General features: G+C 42.5%; 1 protein-coding gene across 38 annotated transcripts in view; it reads left to right on the top strand.

Moving 5' to 3' along the window:
- Positions 1–19,729, top strand: part of NRXN1 (neurexin 1) — a 759,121-nt gene that overhangs the window by 689,216 nt on the left and 50,176 nt on the right. The window contains exon 1 of one of the 38 annotated variants that reach the window (XM_051616145.1): positions 12,195–12,287. The exons of 36 other annotated variants lie outside the window; for them this stretch is intronic. In XM_051616145.1, the coding sequence (XP_051472105.1) occupies positions 12,255–12,287 (33 nt within the window). In that variant the 5' untranslated portion in view covers positions 12,195–12,254. Of the gene's footprint in view, positions 1–12,194; positions 12,288–12,450; positions 12,933–19,729 lie in introns of those variants that run through there. One more of the 38 variants, XM_051616144.1, reaches the window with a different exon arrangement.

Below are 19,729 nucleotides of genomic sequence, written 5' to 3'. Positions count from 1 at the left end.
AATAAAATGGTCTATTGATTAGCAGAGTTCTAATTACTTGTCTCTTAGCATGAAAGAGAAATAAGAAGATTTGATACTAAACAAAGCAGAAAACAAATAGGGTGTTTCTAACATGTAGGGATATACATGCTTGTGTGTGGCCTTGTACATGAGTATTGTAATTTCCAGTTTATCTTCATGAGCTTATTTGACTGCTTACAGACATGTGACCTGAACAAGCAGACTTTGACAGATAGTCAGCCAAAAAACCAAACTCATTTTTTTCTCCAATACCCTGCATATGCACTGGAATAACATGATGATGAGCAATATGGTTTTGATTTTTCATGTCTTGTCCTAAGTAAATTAAAGTTATGGCTAATTTGTGTTTTAACTAGGTGTGTACTGATAAGAAGGAATATAAATAGTGTGTCAGAGTAAACCTTGAAAAACAGTGAACACTACTAGGTAGTGAAACCTTTCTACTTGCATCACCTACCCCCATACTGGTTCAATGTGTCAAATTACTTCTGGTCTTCCCTAAAAGCTATGCATAGTATTTCATCTTCAAACTGATCTCTCTAACAGTGCTTGTCTTAATGTTTGTAGAATTTTTAAGGATGCAGATCTACAAACCTACAAGTCTTGCCTAGGAGGAGAGTAGTGCTGACATTCTCTCCTCTTTTCTTAGCTCTGAATGGCAGGGTGATGGCAACAGTGCTCACGACTGTGCTTCCCAAAGAGTTATGAAAACAAAGCACAGACTGGGAGGTTTTGAAAAATAAGGATGGAAATCCTGTCAGAATTGCTGTAGATTTCAGAAGGATCAGCATCTCTCAACAGCCCTTAATGCCTCTTTCATGATCCACAGAAGTCTTTTCATTAATTTCTATGGGCTCACAGTATCTAGTATCTTTTCCTAGTATCTTTCTTTAAAGGCTATGAGCTTCAAACAGAAAACAGCTAATATTCCTCAGCAAGAACTCTGCATAGTTCTTACCCATGGCAAAATGGCTGAGCCAAAGCAGCAATTTAATTAAAGTGAGAAAATAATGTAATTCTCCTGAAGTACTCAAATTTTGTTGGGGATTTTTTGTTGTTGTTTTGTTTCATTTTCTTAGAGCTGTTCCAGAATGAAGGGCTGAGTTTCCTGTTCTGTTATACCCTTCTAGAGATCATGAGTTTTGCATTCAGAAATTAAGCAGTTCTCATTGCTTTCACTTTTGCCTGTGGGTTGATTTGGCTGTGGTGAGGTTTCATGGCTCTTTTAGTTTGTCTGGATTTGCACCATGGTAAAAAACAACAACTTTCCTTTTAAATCTGGCCGCTGGCAGAGAGGCAGGTGAGCAGCCTTGTGCTTTGCGGATGCAAGTAGTCTTGTCAACCCATAATTCTTCTCCCTCTCTCATCACCAGGTGGGTGATGTCAGAGCAAGATCATAGAATCATGGAATCATTAAGGCTGGAAAAGACCTTAAAGATCATCAAGTCCAACTATCAGCCCTACATCCTCACGACCACTTTCTCCAGAAGCACCACATTTACCCATCTTTTTAACACCTCCAGGACAGTGCCTCCACCACCTCCCTGGGCAGCCTGTTCCAATGCCTCACCACTTTTTCTGTAACAAAATTTTTCCTAATACCCAATCTGAACCTCCCCTGGCGCAATTTCACTCCATTTCCTCTTGCTCTGTCACTAGTCATAGAATCACAGAACCATCATGGTTGGAAAGGACGTCTGAGATCACAGAGTCCAACCATCAAGACAAATAAACCCCAAACAAACACAAACAACCACACACGCTCCACCAAAAACCACCCACAAAACACCCCTACAATCTCTGCCACTAGAGCATGCCCTGAAGTGCCACATCTACACATTTCTTGCATACCTCCAAGGATGGTGACTCAACCGCCTCCCTGGGCATGCTGTTCCAGTGCCTGACCACTCTTTCAGTATAGAAGTGCTTCCTCATATCCAATCTGAACCTTCCCTGCTGCAACTTCGGGCCATTTCCTCTGGTCCTATCAGTATTTGCTTGGGAAAAGAGGACAACACTCACCTCCCTACAGTCTTCTTTCAGGTAGTTGTAGAGGAAAATGAGGTCTCACTGCCACATTCTCTTCTCCAAACTAAACATCCCCAGTTCCCTCAGCTGCTCCTCATATGACTTGTTCTCTAGACCCTTCACCAGTTTTGTGACTCTCCTCTGTACAAGCTCCAGCATCTCAATGTCCTTCTTATAGTGAGGAGCCCAGAACTGAACACAGTGCAGCCTCATCAGTGCCGAGTACAGGGACACGATCACCTCTCTACTCCTGCTGGCTACACTATTCCTGATGCAGGCCAGGATGCTGTTGGCCTTCTTGGCCACCTGGGCACACTGCTGGCTCATGTTCAGCCGGCTGTCAACAAGCACCCTCAGGTCCTTTTCTGCTGGGCAGCTTTTCAGCCACTCTTCCCCAAGGCTGTAGCACTGCATGGGGTTGTTGTGACCAAATGCAGGACCTGGCATTTGGTCTTACAGTGAACCTCATACAATTGGCATTGGCCCATCGATCCAGCCTGTCCAGGTCCCTCTGCTCAGGAAGAGGTCCCTAGGGAGAAGAGGCCAACATCCACCTCACTACAACCTCCTTTCAGGTTGTTTTAGAGAGCAGTGAGGTCTCCCGATAGCCTCCTCTTCTCCAGGCTGAACAGCCCCATCTCTCTCAGCCTCTCCTTGTAAGACCTGTTCTCCAGACCTCTAATCAGCCTAGCTGCCTGTCGCCTCTCTGCACCCTCTCCAGCACCCAATGTCCTTCCTATACTGCAGTGCCCAAAATTGCATGCAGTACTCAAGGTGCAGCCTCACCAAGGCCAAGTATAGGGGAAGGATGACATCCCTAGTCCTGCTGGTCACTTCAGCCACTCCTCCCAAAGCCTGTAGCGCTGCTGGGAGTTGTTGTGGCCAAAGTGCAGGACCTGACATTTGGCCTTCTTAAAATCCATGCCGTTCACCTTGGCCCATCTGTCAATCTTGCCTAGATCCCTCTGCAGAGTCTCCCTGCCCTCAAGCAGATGGACACTTCCACCCAGCTTAGTGTCACCTGCAAACTTACTGAAGGTGCACTCAATCCCCTCATCCAAATAATCAATAAAGATGTGAAACAGGAGCAGCCCTAGCACTAAGCCCTGGGCAACACCACTTGTGACTGGCCACCAACTGGATTTAACTCCATTGATCACAGCTCTTTGGACCCAGCCATCCAACCAGTTTTTTATCCGGTAAAATGTATGTGCATCCAAGCCACAAGCAGCCAGCTTCTCTAGGAGCATGCTGTGGGAAACCTTGACAAAGACCTTGCTAAAGTCAAGGTAGACAACATTCACAGGCCTCACTTGGCCAAAAAGCAGGTCATCCTTTCATAGAAGGAGATGAGCTTAGTCAAACAGGACGTGCCCTTTATGAACCCATGCTGACTGGGCCTGGTCCCCTGGCTGTCCTGAATGTACTGCATAATGGTACTCAGGATGACCTATTCCATCAGCTTCCCTGGTACTGAAGTCAAACTAACAGGCCTGTAATTTCCCAGATCATCCTTCCATCCCTTCTTATGAATGGGGGTTACACTGGCTGATTTCCAATCTTCTGGTACTTCTCCAGCCAAACAGGACTGCTAATGAATGACAGAAAGTGGCTTGGTGAGCATCCCCACCAGCTCTTTAAGCACTCTTGGGTGAATTTGTGCATATCTATGTGGTGCAGCAGGTCACTGACCATCTCCTCCTGGACTGTGGGGGGATCATTCTGCTCCTGGTCCCTGTCCCCTGGCTTAGAAAGTCAGGTTCCCTCAACATAATCTGGTTCTGTTACTAAAGACTGAGGCAAAGAATTCATTAAGCACCTCAGCCTTTTCCTCATCCTATGTTTCCTCCTGCATCTAATAGGGGATGGAGCGTGTCTTTGGTGTTTCTGTTGTTGTTATATATTTATAGAAGCTTTTCTTGTTATCCTTTACTATAGAGGCCAGATTAATTCCTAGATGAGATGGCAAAGTGAAAGTCTTTGCTAGCAAAACATCCTATATGCCCATCCCCCTTAGAATCTAGTTCAAAGCCCTTTCTATGAGTCCTGCTAACTCTCACCTTCCTGTCACCCCATAGCTCATCTATAGTGCGCCTGGTTTTATCCCCATCCCCCTTCAAACCTAGCTTAAGCCCTCTCAGTGAGCCCCGCTAACTCCTGGTTGAGAATCCTTTTTCCCCTTGGTGACAGTTCCCCTCCATCTTTGGCCAGTAGGCCTGGTGTCATGTAAACATCCCCATTGTCAAAGAACCTAAAATTCCACTGATGGCAGCAGCCTCTGAGCCATGTGTTAATCTGTTGTGCTTTCCTGTTCCTTTCAGTGTTCCCCACCACTGAAGGAATAGAAAAAAACAACACCTGTCCCCCTGATACCATTTGACCCAGTGCCCTGAAGTCCCTTTTTATTGCCTTGGGACTTCTCTTGGCAATCTCGTCACGATCCATCTGCATGACCGGTAGTGGGTAGTGATTGGAGTGGTGTACAAGACCAGGAAGTTTCCTGTTTATATCCCTAAATTGGGCCCCAGAAAGGCAGTGGACTTCACTATGGGAAGGGTCTGGCTGGCACATGGGACCCTCAGTTCCCTTCAGAAGGGAATCTCCTATAACAATTACCCTCCTCTTGCCCTTAACAGAAGCAGTCTTAATGTGTGGAGCTGGCAACTCTCCACTAAATGTGAATTCCTTCATTAGTTCTGCTGTCTTCCTCTAGGCCTCTAATTATAGCCCTCCTGATAATCGGCACACAACTGCACCCATTTATTAGCTCTTCATTTGAAGGTTTCTCTCTTGCCGCTTCCATTCTTGTCAGCTCAGCTACCTTCAGCTGCTGCTTGAATCTGTTATCCACATCAATCATTCTTCCTGGAAAAATCCATCCCACAGGCTGGAGGAAGCCCTTAGCACCACTGCAGTCATGGGAAAACCACCCTTTTTTCACACAGGGAAGTACTGTGCTGGGTGAACAGCCAACATTACATTGTGTGTGCTTTTGTGGGTGTCTGGGTAGTTACTCAATAGCTGCTTCATTTTTCTGGAGAGGATAGAAAAGAGGCATGGTTCAGGCTCTGCTGTTTACCTGATAGAACAGTCAAAACAGTCTTCTGATTAAAGAGGCAGCAGTAGACATCCAGTCTCTATGGGCTTCTCCACATTAGGGAATAATGGAAGCATTTACCAACAGCCAAAGACATTTTTTTATTAGGATATGAAACCTTTAATTTAGAAGGAAGGTTTCATATACTCGTGTAATTTTTTTTCCTTATACTTCTATTCTGCAAAATGTAGCAAGGCCAAAAATTAATACATTTGCACATCTATTTCTAAACTATGTGGGTGTCTCTGAAAAGGTATGATTTTGAAATAGAACAAATAATATACTTCTAGCAATCTTCTCTGAACCAACAAGGTTGTAGAATCCCAAAGATCCAGATCAATCAAGCCAGTATATTACATTCTCTTCTCTGTTAATTTTAGATTGAAACTGTTTTATATTTGTTAAAATTGCCACAAGAATTTCTCAGATGCTAAAAATGGCTTTGACTGAGCAGGGCAAAGTGACATCTGGGGAAAATACACTGGAAGCTGAGACTTCACCTTCCTTTCTGCTCCCCTAACAATCTGATTCAACAGGTATGTGTCTTATGGTATGCATTTCATCATCCCTTATACATTTTGATGTAGGCAGTTGACACTATTATCTATATAGGAGGGTGACACAAGGGGGTAAAGTGTTTCCTGACCCTGCCAAAGCTGATGTCCACTTTGAATCGAGCAATTTCTGAAATACATGATCATATTGAAACATTAAAGTACTGAATATTGACAAAGGTAGGAAATGGGATAAATAGCTGTATTATTTAGAGAAGATCCTCATATGCAATCATTCCCAGTTTATTTATTTGCGTGCATACAGACACGCATTAAGTACCCGATAAAAAAGAACACAAAGACTTTTTTTCTTTATTTTGCTTGTTCTTATTTGAGGGAAGAAAACATGATCTCTGATGTGCAGAGGAGCACATATGTGGAGCTCTGTCTCCTGTCCCCCTGGCCACAGCTTCTGCTTTCACCCCCTTACAACTTATTGTGCATCTTCTGAAAAGCACACCTTTTTGGTGTGCTGCTGCAGGCACTGGAGCAATTTGTCCCCTCTCCTTTGGATCCTGTTACTGTTTGCAGGAGGAGAAAACATTTATGCAATTTAGAGGTTTGCTTCTGCATCAGCCATGCTGAGCACTACCCTTTCCCTGGGCTCATCCAAACACCAGGGGCTCATCTATCATTCTGAGCCTCTGGAGGTAATATAGGTTCCCTCATAACCCAGGGTCTGAGCCCACATCCACTGAAACAAGAATAGCACCTGTAAAATCACTAAGCATTGTTTTAAAATAACCAGGCAAAGAGAGTTGGTTCATTGTTGTTCTGTGCTTCCCTTGCCCCCCTACAAAAGGAGCAGGCAGGCCCACAAGAATACCCTGTGGGAAAGCAAAAACTAGTTTTTTTAGGACATTGTGACCTCTACAGAGGTGCAGTTGGTACAGAAATCAAGGCAGATGATGTCTTTACAAGTCTTTTAGACAGTGGGCAGCCATGTGCAAGTTAAAACAGCCGTAATACTTCCAAGATTGAAAAAGGGGGGGTAAAACCCCCTTCTGCTAGCCAGCACAGGACAGCAAGAGTGAATGCTCTCTGCCTGTCACAGTTGGTGTCTCTGTGTAGTTATAGGGGAAAAATGGATCATTGTGAATAAGCAGACATTGTCATTCAATATTATTTTTAATTAGCAAAGTGTGGGCATACCTCCAAAATTTCAGAATGCTGCGCTGGATTTTTCTTGTCTGATCTTTTTTTTTTTTTTTTCCCCACTGAAGGGTTTCATATACTGTTTCTTTGTATCTGCTTTTGTAGCTAGGATCATTGTAGGAGCAAAATTTCTTCCTTATTCTTCTGCAGGTGTTCAGTCTTAAACATGCTTCCAATGATGTTTAATTTTGCTATTTAAAAAAATGCTAAGGTTTGCTGTTGTTTCCTTTAATCATCCTTGGAAATATTTCAGTACTTCTTCCCTCTCCATAAATCTGTATCTATGTATCTTCCTGTGTAATTTGTCCCTAGAAGGGACAAATTTCTAGGATGTAATCCACCCTAGTAAAAGCAACTTATGAGTAAACCAGCGAGGTGTAAGCAATCAGGTGGTGTTAATATTTACAAGGATAAAAAATAAAATTTTGGAGGCAACTGGGACAAAATAAATGTGCCCTATATAATTAGCATAATAGCTGCATTTCTTAGTTTTACCTATGTATTATGATTACTATGTTGATTAACCAGGTACAGAAGCATTTGGAAAGACCAGAAAAAAAAAAAAAAAAAAAAAGTAGGGAATAAGTAATAGGAAGCAGAGACTGAAAATACATGTGTGCCTGGCAAAAAGAGTAGTTTTGATCTGTTTCAGTACAGGCTTTGGGACTAAAGTCTGATGGCAGTTGTTAGTTTCAAACAGGTAGGGTTGATCTAAATTTATCGTTTCTTGAGAGGGTAATTTGTTCTGGCCACAGTTTTTCTGCCTCCATTTGTTTAAAGAAGAAGGAGGATATTGACCTTTCAAGCAGTGGAAGGCAGTTCTTATAAAGATTTTTATCGCTGTTGAGCTTGCTTTCCTATGATCCGTGGGAACAGAGGTGTCTGCAAGACAGCCTGATGGGCGCATTTTGGCTGACAGTGTGATGGGAAAGTTCAGACCTCCAGGAAGGAGATTACAGACTTCTTGCCAGAAGGGGGTAATTTGATCACAGGTGCAGAGTACACTAAGTGTCACAGAGATGACAGAAAGTGTTAACGCTGACGTTTATTTCCCAGAGTTTGGTACTTTTGCTGAGTGGAGTGATGCAGAAGTCTCCACGGAGAAACGAAGATGTCATGTCAATGACATCCCAAGTTCTGTCCCATTTCACCTGTGAAAAGAGTAACGCTACCTCCTTAATACTAGCTCTCTCTGGATAGAATTGAATTTGGATATGAGTAATTATGAAGCCAAAACTCACTGTAGACTGTGAATCCACATATGACTCAGAATTGTTAAATATGTTTCCTGAGGACAGTATTTGGGGGTTTGCAGATGACCAGGTGACAGCAGAGGCCCATCTGAGCCTAAGAGAGATGCAACTCTCAAACCAAAATGCCAAATTATTCTCTACACATATGTAAAACTTGATATATAAAACTCATGTGACTTTCACATTCATAAAGCGTGTTAGAAGTGGTAGGTAATATATTTCAGCCTGTCAAGTGGCTATGTAGGATTGTAGCTCTGTGTGCACATGGATAAGTATATATGCTCTTACTAATAAACTCCTGTAAACTACCGTGTGCTTTCAGGTTTTCATCACGAAGTTAAATTATGTTGTTTGTTCATGCAGAAATTTAAGTATATAAAAAGTCTCACTCTCATCTCAAGCTGCTTAATTTGTGCTTGCCCTTAGGTTGAAGTGTAAGAACTTAGGCTTCCGCCTCTGTCTGAAGTGTAGGTGGAAATGTTTTTGATAAAATTGTATCTGAAAAAAAAAAAAAAGGGCTTTTTTCTCTGGATGGATCTTTTTTTCCAGATAAATTACAATACTTTTAACTGCCTTTTCTGTACAGTAGCGAGAACTTTAATGATGATATATCTATAAAGTTCTTGTCTAGTTAATGAAAAATGTAGCATATTCAGATTTAAATCAAATCCCAAGTTTGGCTTCTGTTCTTGGTTGCATAAGTTGGATTTTATGTACATTTTTTGGTAGCTTTTTCAAGTGTTATTCTGTTACTACATTTTAGTAATGATATAGATTTGTCTTTTTGATAATACAATGTCCCTTGCTATGAAATGTGTGCTATACTACTCATTTCCTATTCTTCACTACATTGACAAGCAGGTTTTTAAGCAATGTTTTGTATGTATTTGGCAAAATATATACATTCAGCAGAACTCTCATGTACAGTTTGAGAGTGTGTACTCAAGCAAATTCAGGTTCATCGCTTTCTTACATTTAGTCTTATTTCTTGTATATCTGGCCTTGATTCAACAAGGCACTTGGGAATTTATTTTAGTGTAAACTCTCAAGTACTTAAGTGTGAAGTCAGGTGCATTTCTAACTGCTTTGCCCTGATAAGCCCATAACGCTTACAGTGTTTTCACATCCTTTGGGTAAAATCTGCCCTAACCACATTGTCTGTTTTATCTCCAGATCACACCATAGCACGTCAGATGATACACATACAGCTGCATGTCCATGAAAAGGAAAAAAAACAACCCTGAACTTGGCTAGATGGGGGGATATTCTCTAAGAGAAGGAATTCCTTACAAGCTGCTTTTTGCTGGGCACCCAAAATCTGTACATTTCTGACCTAGCACAGTTCATAGCAAACTGCTGCTCAGCTTTTGAGAGGAGTTGGGATGGGTCACCCCTCCTCCATACCATTGCTGCTATTGCTACATTTGTCCCCTGAATAACAGCACACATGACATATGACAGTCCATTACTGTTAATAGTGTTCCTGTGGAATCGCACTACTGAAAAAATACTGCCTTGAGCAAAATATTAGAGATAGTTTAGTCCTGTCTTTCAGGAAGGCACATGCTGGGGTTAATGAAAGTTTAACTTACTAAATATGAAAGGACCCCACTGTTTGGACAGCTTGAAATGCTATTTAGTATTCTCATTTAAATAATTTTCTTAATGAAAACAAGAGTGGTTTTCTTAGTGGTTTTGTCCCCTAGATGAACTCCTTTCATTGAGGGCACAGTTCTGACAGGAGTTATTGTCAGGCAACCCAGGGAAACTGATGCTGATGCCAGAAGGGCAGTCAGAACAGAGCTGCAAACCACCAGCATTGATTGCTCTTGCTGTCCTCTACCTAGGTCCCTGAGGATGGCTGGTCAAAACAGGCTCAAAGGATTGATCATTTGCAACCCCAGCAGCAAAACACTGTGCAAGGAACCAGTTGGTTATGGCCTAATGGTGTCCCCTTCCATCTTCACAGGGGGGAAATGTGTCAAGATCTCAGTATTTCTAGGGTGTTTGTCCTTGGAGGGCCAAGAGTTGCAGACACCAATACATATAATTTAGTAACTGAATATTAAAAATCTAGGCACTAATGGGCAAGTCTACTAAATACAGGGAGCCACTTCTGTTTACAGACCCTTACCTTAGGGTTGAATCTTGCTCTGTACTCAAAGGGAGAGTTTTCTCATACAGATAAGACCTTATTAATTCATCTCAACTAATTTTCCATGATACGGTACATCCAGACATAGCATTAGGTTTGTTTTACTGCCATGTGATTTGGCCATAAGCAATAATGTACCTGCAGATGTGTAGTTTGTCAAATGGTTTTGCAAGTTCAAAATGCCTTTAGAAAAATGCAACACATGATACCACCAAAATGGCTGCAAGAGGGAAAGGAACATCAGGGCAACCTTCTTGTCTCTGAGCTCTGGCTAGGGGAACAGCAAAGTTAATTTCACCTGACATTTTGATACTCGTCTTTTTACTTAGCGTAGACATCCATTATGCAGAACAGTTCTGAGGGCTGCTGGAAAAACCCTACAGGAGAGTAAGGTGGGTACATAACTTGCAACTGTCGGGATTCACTAAAACTGTTAAGGAAAAAAAAAAAAGGAAATTTTTTCACCGGGACAAATCTAAAGAATTAAAAAAAAAAAAAAAAGTTGTGTATCAAATAGACGTAATGATTGAAGTATTTTGGGTTTGTTGACTAGCTTGACGAAAGTGTATTCACAGGCTCTGTTAAGGTGCCCCCAGCACCCCGCTCACTTCGCAGTGCTGGGTGACCAGTGATCTGGTTCTGGCCAGCGATTGATGAACCCAGATGTGTGGTACAGACAGGGTTGCCATCTGGCTGCCCAGACGTGCCCTGCCATGTCGCTCCTCTCACCAGGTCCACACTGCGTGCACATTCCTGTCACACCTGCGGTGCCTGAGCAGTTTGGCAAAGGTGGGGGCAGCAAAAATTTTACATGAAGGAGAATGCTTCTATTTGAGGGAATTTGGCAGCCTGGTTTGGTGGTCATTAGTCAGACCTCAATCTTAAAATGTTAGATTTCGTGGAGGTGATTCTCCCTCTCTACTCTGCTCTCATGAGACCCCACCTGGAGTTCCGCATTCAGTTCTGGAGTCCCCAACACAGGAATAACATGGAGTTGTTGGAGCGAGTCCAGAGGAGGCCTGGAGCACCTCTCCTATGAAGACAGGCTGACAGAGCTGGGGTTGTTGAGCCTGGAGAAGGCTCTTGGGACACATTCCAGCTGACCAAAGAAGGCCTACAAAAAGCTGGGGAGAGACTTTCTACAAGGGCATGTAGCAAGAGAACAAGGGGTAATGGTTTAAAATTAGAAGATAGATTTAGGTTAGACATTAGGAACAAATGCTCCACTGTGAGCATGGTGAGACACTGGAACAGGTTGCCCAGAGAAGTTGTGGATGCCCCATCCCTGGAAATGTTCAAGGCCAGGCTGGATAGGGCTTGGAGCAACCTGGTCTAGTGACAGGTGTTCCTGCCCGTGCAGGGGGGTTGGAACTAGACGATCGCTAAGGCCCCTTCAATCACTTAATGAGTCTATAGATCAAGCCAGCGAGGCGTTCTGCGTTTTGACGTCCCACCCCCGTCATCCCGGAACGAAGACATCAACCTCTCCCCCCCGCGCCCCTCCCCACTCCATCCTCATCCCCTTCCGGGCCAAGCCACCTCCGGGCGGGGGAGGGGAGGTACCGCTCTGCCCCCCTCTCCCCTCGCCCCTCGGCGGCGTGGGGCGCGGTGCCCGCTCCGCTCCGCTCCGCAGCGCAGCGCGGGTGTCGGCGGCGGCTCCGGCTCCTGCCGGCAGCGGCCATTGGCTGGGCGGCGGCACGTGCCAGCGGCCGCCATTTCCCCGGCGGCGGCGGCGGCGGCGGCTCGCGGGGCTGCCGGTCGGTGATAGGCCGGGCTGGTGCGCAGGCGGCTGCGGGTGCCGCGCTCCCGCCGAGGAGGGGAGCGCGCCTGTCACCCGTATTGATTTCAGAGGATGGACTCATTTTCCTAGGATTTCCGTTAAGAATTAAGGGGGGGAGGGGGGGGGGAAAAAAAAAAAAAAAAAAGGCAAAAAAAAGGAAAAAAAAAAAGGCAAAAAGCAAGCCGTAAGCACGCAGGGTAGCCAGGCAGACATGGATATGAGATGGCACTGTGAAAACTCTCAGGTAGCTTCTTCTCTCGCAGCCGATGCAGAGCGCAGGCGAAGCACTGCAGCATGCAGGGTTTAAGATACCATTAGTCTGACAGCAAGGAGGAGGGGGGAAAAAAAAAAAAAGAAAGAAAAAAAAAAGGCATTTGCACCGATTACTGAAAATGACTTTTTTTTTTTTTTTTTTTTTTTTAAATTAGAATGTGTCTCCTTGGAGATTGCATGCCACTAATATTAAGCTCAAATTTCTGCACGCTGTTTTAAATACAGAAGAGCTTTTAAACTGTATTTGATTTTTTTTTTTTTTTTTCTGCTCCAAGAAAATAATGCTTTGGTACCCAGAGCATGAATGCTTCTGTTTGTTCTCGTCTGCTTTTTTTAAACAGTAGAGATGGTCTTTAGCATGTTTGCTACAAATGAGTATAAAGGAAAGGAAAATTGAGAAGAATCAAATAAAAGCATGAATAAAAACTGCTTAAAATTGTTGCCAGGCTGCTTTCTTTTTGATAATCCAGCAGTTATTTTGGCTTAAATGATGCTTAAACCCTGACCATGCATGCTTTTTATTTTGGCTCAGAATATGGGTGGATGTGTGTGTGTACGTATGTGTGTATTTGTGTTGATGTTTTTTTCAGTGAGCGTTTGCACAACTGGAATTCCTGTGAGTTATATGCATGTTTTGATAAGAAAAATTGCATACAAATGAGTTACTATATCTGATGGACTGATATTTTGTTATATATAATGCAAAGTACCTTCTTTTTAGGATGAGTTCATTCTAATCTTTTGGGGGAGGGTGAATCGCTGCATGTTTATGGCAATGGAAGTGTTTGTCTGTTTTTTAAAATTTGGTTGTTTATTTGCTTGTTTTTAACACAGAAAAGCAAGGGGGTTTTATTTATTTACTTACTTACTAATTTTTTTATATACCAAACCTCCAAGGCATCTAATTTAAAAGACCGTAAGTTATGAAGCTTTCCGAATTACCTGAGAACAAGCAGGAAGGTATATGTTTGTGTGGGAGCACTTAACTCCTTTTGGGAGGTGCGCGATCTTTTTTTCTTGCTCCTTTTTCTCCCCAAGAAGAGTTAAAATGCCATGGCACTATCAAGCCTACGTGCACCATGGGAATTCTCCTGGCAAAACCAGAGCTTGCACCAGGTGGGACAGGGTCTTATCGCAATAGTGAGCAAAGGCAAAGGTGAGGATAAGGGTTGCCAAAGGAGCTTTAGGGGCTTTTAAAGCGGGGAAGCAGCAGCTTCTGTCTGTACATAAATGTCTAATTTTTCCCTCATTAGATAGACAGTAAAGGGGAAAAGCTTTTTGGATGCATTGTTTTCTTTCAAATGAATCAGAGAATAATAAAACGAGGGAGGCAGTTGTTAAGATTTATCCCCTTTTACAGTTCAGAGGACTTACGGTTTGGGGGGGCTTTTTGCATGCTTGTGGAAAGGTTACCTGCTGAACTGGGTCTGAGGTATCCTCATTTTATTTTTTCTTTACTGTATTTGTGGGGCTGAGGATAAAGCCTTTGGTGTACTGGGTATATTGTGTAATCCTGTTTCCATTTGATAGCTGGGCTTCCTCAGAGTTCTGCCATTAAGTCATGGTTGTTGTTTTTGTTTGTTTTTTTAAATTTATTGTATGCCTGCATTTAAATCTCTTAACATGCAGTTCTATAAAACAGCTCTTCTCTTACTGCTTGGGGTAAACCATACCTGGTTTTGCTCTTCCCATAGCATCTTACCCCTCAAAAAAAACAAACAACAACAACTTGGGGTGGCTGTAAGAGTTTTCCCATGCCCAAATGGTTCTGGCCTGTTGGTATTCAAGTTCACGCTGAAAACTTTGTGAACTGAGTTTGCCATTCCCAGCTCTGATCCTAATAGTCTTGCACACCACCTAGGCATCATAGATAATTTGACACAACTGACAGCATCTACTTAAAGCTTAGGGCTGAGCCAGAGTGGAAATTGAATTGCCATTTGCCCCTATAATATTAATGATCCTTCCAGGTCAGTGCAGAAGTAATTGCTAGGGCAGCCTAAGGAATTGTCCATTAAACCTGCCTAGATGGCAGCTCACCTGTAGAGAGATACATCTGGATAATATCCAAGAAATTAATTCCATTTGCTTAATAGAAGGTCTGTTAGAGTCCTGAATATCTCAAAAGCTGACGTGTTCTCAAGTTTAATACCAAGTGGCTAGGCAAATTTGCTTTAGATGTTTCTGAAAAAGAATTCCACCCAGAATCTCACTGGTGGTTCTATCTTGAAGAGCAAGCCTGCATTTCTGTAAAGGTGTGGTTTGATCTGAAACGTTATGGCGTAAAGTAAGAGAAGAAAAGTTCATGTTGTCCATGCTCTTTAGACCTTGAGGTATCTGCACATTTAAAATGACCCATTAATCAGTCAAAGTTTGTGAGCACCAGGACAACCTGATTAAGTTGGCAGCTGAACCTTTAAATCCAAAATCCATACTCAACAAGAATTCAGAGGAGACAAAGAGCCTAAGGACAGTGTGTTAAAACTGCACTTTATGTCTCAGAGTAATGCTGATTTAGCAAGAAATCCCTATCATAGCGAGAGATGGTTTATTTTTTTACCTTGTGCGTTTGAGATGACATAAAAAGTTGAGAGTTGTCAGCATGGCTTTACTGTGAGGAAGAAATGCAGAGGAGGCTCAGTCATCCCCTGATGCCATTATGACAGGTACCCACGTGGAGTACCAAAGAATAGAGGTGCACAAGGAATACAATACTGATTCTTCAAAATAAAAATAATTTTCTTCTGAACTTGCTTCTGTAACATGTAGATGATTCAATAAAAATACCATCATGAGGGTAGTTTGGTGACACAAATGAGGGAATGATCCAACCTACTGCAGTCCAAATGGGAAGTATTCTCTAGGAGATCTTAGACCACTACCTGCTCAAATGTCCTCCCTCTTTTAAAAGCTACTATAAACTGTTTTTTTTCAGTGGCCATATAAACTATAGTAGCTACATGTCGTGAAAGCATTTATTGCTCTGTTGACACCCTTTTTCTTTGAGTCACCCATTGACATCACTTAGAGCAGTTGATTTCTCTCCTTAGAGATTCACACTGTTATGTGTTTGCACTGTTAGAGATGGCATCACAGCTCAGTTGGGGTGTGTGTATATAAAGAAATCATCATGATGAGTAGTTGATGAAAACATCAAATTTAATCTTAGCCAACTTGTTGATAAACAGTAAATGGTTTTCATAACTTTTTGGTTGACATTTCCAATAGCTTGAAATATTGCATAATTATTTTTAGTTGTGTATATTAATATAAAGTTTAGTCATTCTATGTGTTTCATGTTACTAATGCCTACTAATTACCTACTGTTTGTTTTTTTTTTAGCCTTTCTGATACAAAAAAAATAAATTACCATTGTTTTGCATGTTCTGCCAGTAGTTATTTTGGATTTCTGGCTCTATTGTTCTCTTTTTATTTGTACATTTCTGACATGGTTTTTCAGTCTGCAGGGTATTTTGTCCTGCTTTTGCAAGCTTGAAGTAGCAGATCCAGGAAGAGTTTGACAAAATCATGAGGGTGTTCTCATGGGTAGCTGTGCTTCTCTGCATTACCTCTCTCTTTTTATCTTTTCCTGTATCCGAATTGTACTTTATTTTTCCCTGTGGAATGCATAATTAGATTTAGCTATACAGTCACAAGCAAATAAGTAGGGCTAATCTTTTTTTTTTTTCTGATTATATCTTGCTGTCCCTTTTGCGCATGGAACTTCAGGTAATGCTTTCAGTCTAAGTACCATATCAAGATGAGACATACTGGTGGCCAACTGGCTGATAGCAACAGCTTTTTGAAAGGGTGTGAGATGACTGTACATCAACAGGCAGCCAACAAAACCCTTGCAGTCACTCATCTGTTGTTCCTCAAAAAAACCAACAACAACCTGTTGGAACTGTTTCTGTGCAGCCTGCATGCTGTGGCTGGTCAGTCTTTGATGGGAGGCTGCAGAGGGGGTCAATTTAGGAGTTCTGTGCGCATACATCTCTACTAACGCATTAGACTGCATGCAGGAAACAATGTGTGCAGAATAAAGGAATCCGAGAAGGCTGGACATACTTCAAGAGAGAAGTTTTAAAGGCACATGAGCAGGCTGTCCCTATGTGCTGAAAAACCAGTAAGCGAGGTAGGGGAGCAGCCTGGCTAAATAGGGACCTTTGGCTGGACCTTAGGAACAAAAGGAGGGTCTATGACCTTTGGAGGAGGGGACAGGTCACTCATGAAGTCTACAGAGATGAAGTGAACCTATGCAGGGTGAAAATTAGGAGAGCCAAAGCACAGCTGGCGCTCAAACTAGCTACAGCTGTTAGGGATAATAGAAATGTTTCTATAAGTTCATTAACAGCAAAAGGAGGATTAGGGAGAATCTCCATCCTTTATTGAATGCAAAGGGAATCTTAGTAACAAAGGATGAGGAAAAGGCCCGGGTGCTCAACACCTACTTTGCCTCAGTCTTTAGCAGTGGTACTAGCTGTTCTATGGATATACAGCCACATGAGCCAGGAGACAGGGAGGGGATGCAGAATGAGGTCATCACAATTAAAGAGGAAGTGGTCAGAGTTGTCAGATGTGATCACCAGGCCACTTTCCATTATTTACCTGAAGTCCTGGCTAACTGGGGAGGTTCCAATGGTCTGGAGGGTAGCAAATGTAACACCCATCTATAAGAAAGGCAGAAGGGAGGATCCAGGAAACTATATACCTGTCAGTCTGACATTGGTACCAGGGAAGGTCATGGAGCAGATCATCTTGAGTGTTATTGGAAGCCACATAGAGGACAACCAGGGGCTCAGGCCCAGTTAGCATGGGTTTATGAAAGGCAGGTCCTGCCTGACAAACCTGATCTCCTTTTATAATCTGATGACCCGACTATTGGACAAGGGAAAGGCTGTGGATATTGCCTATCTGGACCTCCAAAAAGCATTTGACACAGTTCACCATAGAACTCTCATTAAAAAACCAGCTGCTTATGGCCTGGATGAGCACATGATCTGTTGGATCAAGCACTGGCTGGACAGTCGGACCCGAAGAGTGGTGGTCAGTGGAGTCAAATCCAGCTGGGGCCAGTCACAAGTGGTGTTCCTCAGGGCTCAGTGTTGGGACCGCTTCTGTTTAACATCTTTATTGATGTTCTTGAGAAGGACATAGAGTGTATTATCAGTAAGTTTGCAGATGACACCAAGCTAGGCAGGAGTGTTGATCTGCATGAGGATAGGGAGGCTCTACAGAGAGACTTGGATAGATTAGATCATTGGGCTAATGTTAATGGTCTGGGCTTCAACAAGGCCAAGTGCTGGGTCCTGCACTTGGGCCACAACAATTCCATGCAATGCTACAGGCTTGGGGAAGTGTGGCTGGAAAGTGTCTGACAGAGAAGGACCTAGAGGTTCTAATTGACAAGTGGCTGAATATGAGCCAGCAGTGTGCCCAGGTGGCCAAGAAAACCAATGGCTTCTATTAGAAATAGTGTGACCAGCAGAAGTAGAGAGGTGATTGTCCCCCTGTCCTCAGCACTGGTGAGGCCACACCTGGAGTGTTGTGTCCAGTTTTGGGCACCTCAATTCCAGAGAGATACTGAGGTGCTGGAGCGAGTACAGAGGAGGGCAATGAAGCTGGTGAAGGGCCTAGAAAAAAAATCTTATGAAGAACGCTTGAAGGAGCTGGGAATGTTTAGTTTGAGAAAGAGGAGGCTGAGGGAAGACCTCATCAGTCTCTACGGCTACCTGAAAGGTCGTTATAGAGAGGTTGGTGCTGGTCTCTTCTCACAGGTAGGTAGTGACAGAACAAGAGGGAATGGCTTCAAGGTGCATTAGAGTAGGTTTAGACTGGACATTAGGAATTTTTTTTTCACAGAAAGAGTGGTTAGACACTGGAATAGGCTGCCCAGGGAAGTGGTTGAGTCACCATCCCTGCATGTATTTAGAGTTGTTTGCGTGGGTATGGTTTAGGATAGGGCTTTGTAGAGTAGGGATGATGGTTGGACTTTGTGATCCCAGCCGTCTTTTCCAACCTGAATAGTTCTATGATTATATGATTTTTTCAAAAAAAGGGGGAAAGGTCAGAGATTAGAAAGTGGTTTGTATGGGCAGGAAATGTGGGTTTTGTGGACACACGTTAGTCCTGTGCAGCAGTGCAGGTGTGTTTCCAAAGAAGGTGGATTTAGGGTGAAATTCTACCATCCCTAAGGTCAATGGAAGTTTTGTCATTGACTTTATTGTCATTGGTGTTATCCCTGGCAGAAGTCTGAATAGTACAAAGTCCAAGTAGGTAGGGGACATATTAATTGGTTTCTAAACCAACCTATCATTGCTAAAAGTGTGTCAGAAGTGGAGTGGAAAATTAGCAAGATGGTATTTTCACAAAAATTATTAATTTGGAATTCCATTTCATGAACTAAATGATTACTTGCTAGTGAAGAGCTGGGGGGCTTTCAGGTGATAAGGCATTTCTCACATTGATGATCTGTAACATCCAGGACCTTGGAACACCTTCTGGTTTGAGTCTGGCTGTATTTTTATTTTAATTTTTTTGCCACAAATTCAGAAACAAATACAGTAATTTGTGGGCTTTAGCACAGTAAATTGCATTTCTTGGTCACAATAATGTTAGCGCCTTGTTCGCTGGTTTGTCTATATTGGCTGTGGTATGGCTGCAGACCAATAAAAACTAAACTACATGATGTATTTTATTTAAGTTTCCACAATATTTTTATTTCTTTAAATTCATTTATTGAAGTTCTTGTGATTTCTTTTATTCCCTTTCTATGACTTTTCAAAACTGCCTTCCTAATTCGCTCTTACTGTGAAGACTACACCATCATGAATGCTGTTTTTATATTATTCAGTGGTGGAGGCTGAGGGAAGCACTTTGCTTTTCTGTGATGTTGGTCAGTGCTGCTTCACTTTAGTATTCCAGTTTTTTTTTTTAATTTTCAAAATTTGTCTGTGAGGTTATTTGAACGGTTAACTGAAACCAATAAGTTAGCAAAGTTGGTGAACAAATACAGTATCAGGAAATGCCTGGTTAGGGCCCTGGTCTATATGTCTGCACAATGACCCATTTTTACAGCTTCCTCAAAACAGAATATACACCTGGGGCACAGCTGTATCAGAGAAGTGGAGCTTGGCTTTTGGTTTTCTCCCGTTTTATCTTACATTACCAAAGGGTCTTTAAGAAATGTGTTGCCAGTTAGTACATAAAAAATGAGAAAATGTATGTTATTTGTGTAGAGTATATTGTACAGCAACAATTAAGTTCATCTGGCCCTTAGGAGTAAAGCATATTTTTGAGTTCCTCATTCATGTTACAACTGCTTAGTAACAGGGATACGATGGCAAATGAATTGTCACAATTTTACTTTTCATATAGCAGAAGTGTATTAAATATTGGTATTAAATGTCAGTA

This window comes from Apus apus, chromosome 3, assembly GCF_020740795.1.
Source record: "Apus apus isolate bApuApu2 chromosome 3, bApuApu2.pri.cur, whole genome shotgun sequence".
Lineage (NCBI taxonomy): Eukaryota > Metazoa > Chordata > Aves > Apodiformes > Apodidae > Apus > Apus apus.
The sequence above is the reverse complement of the archived record's forward strand: the minus strand, read 5'-3'. Positions and strand labels throughout refer to the sequence as shown.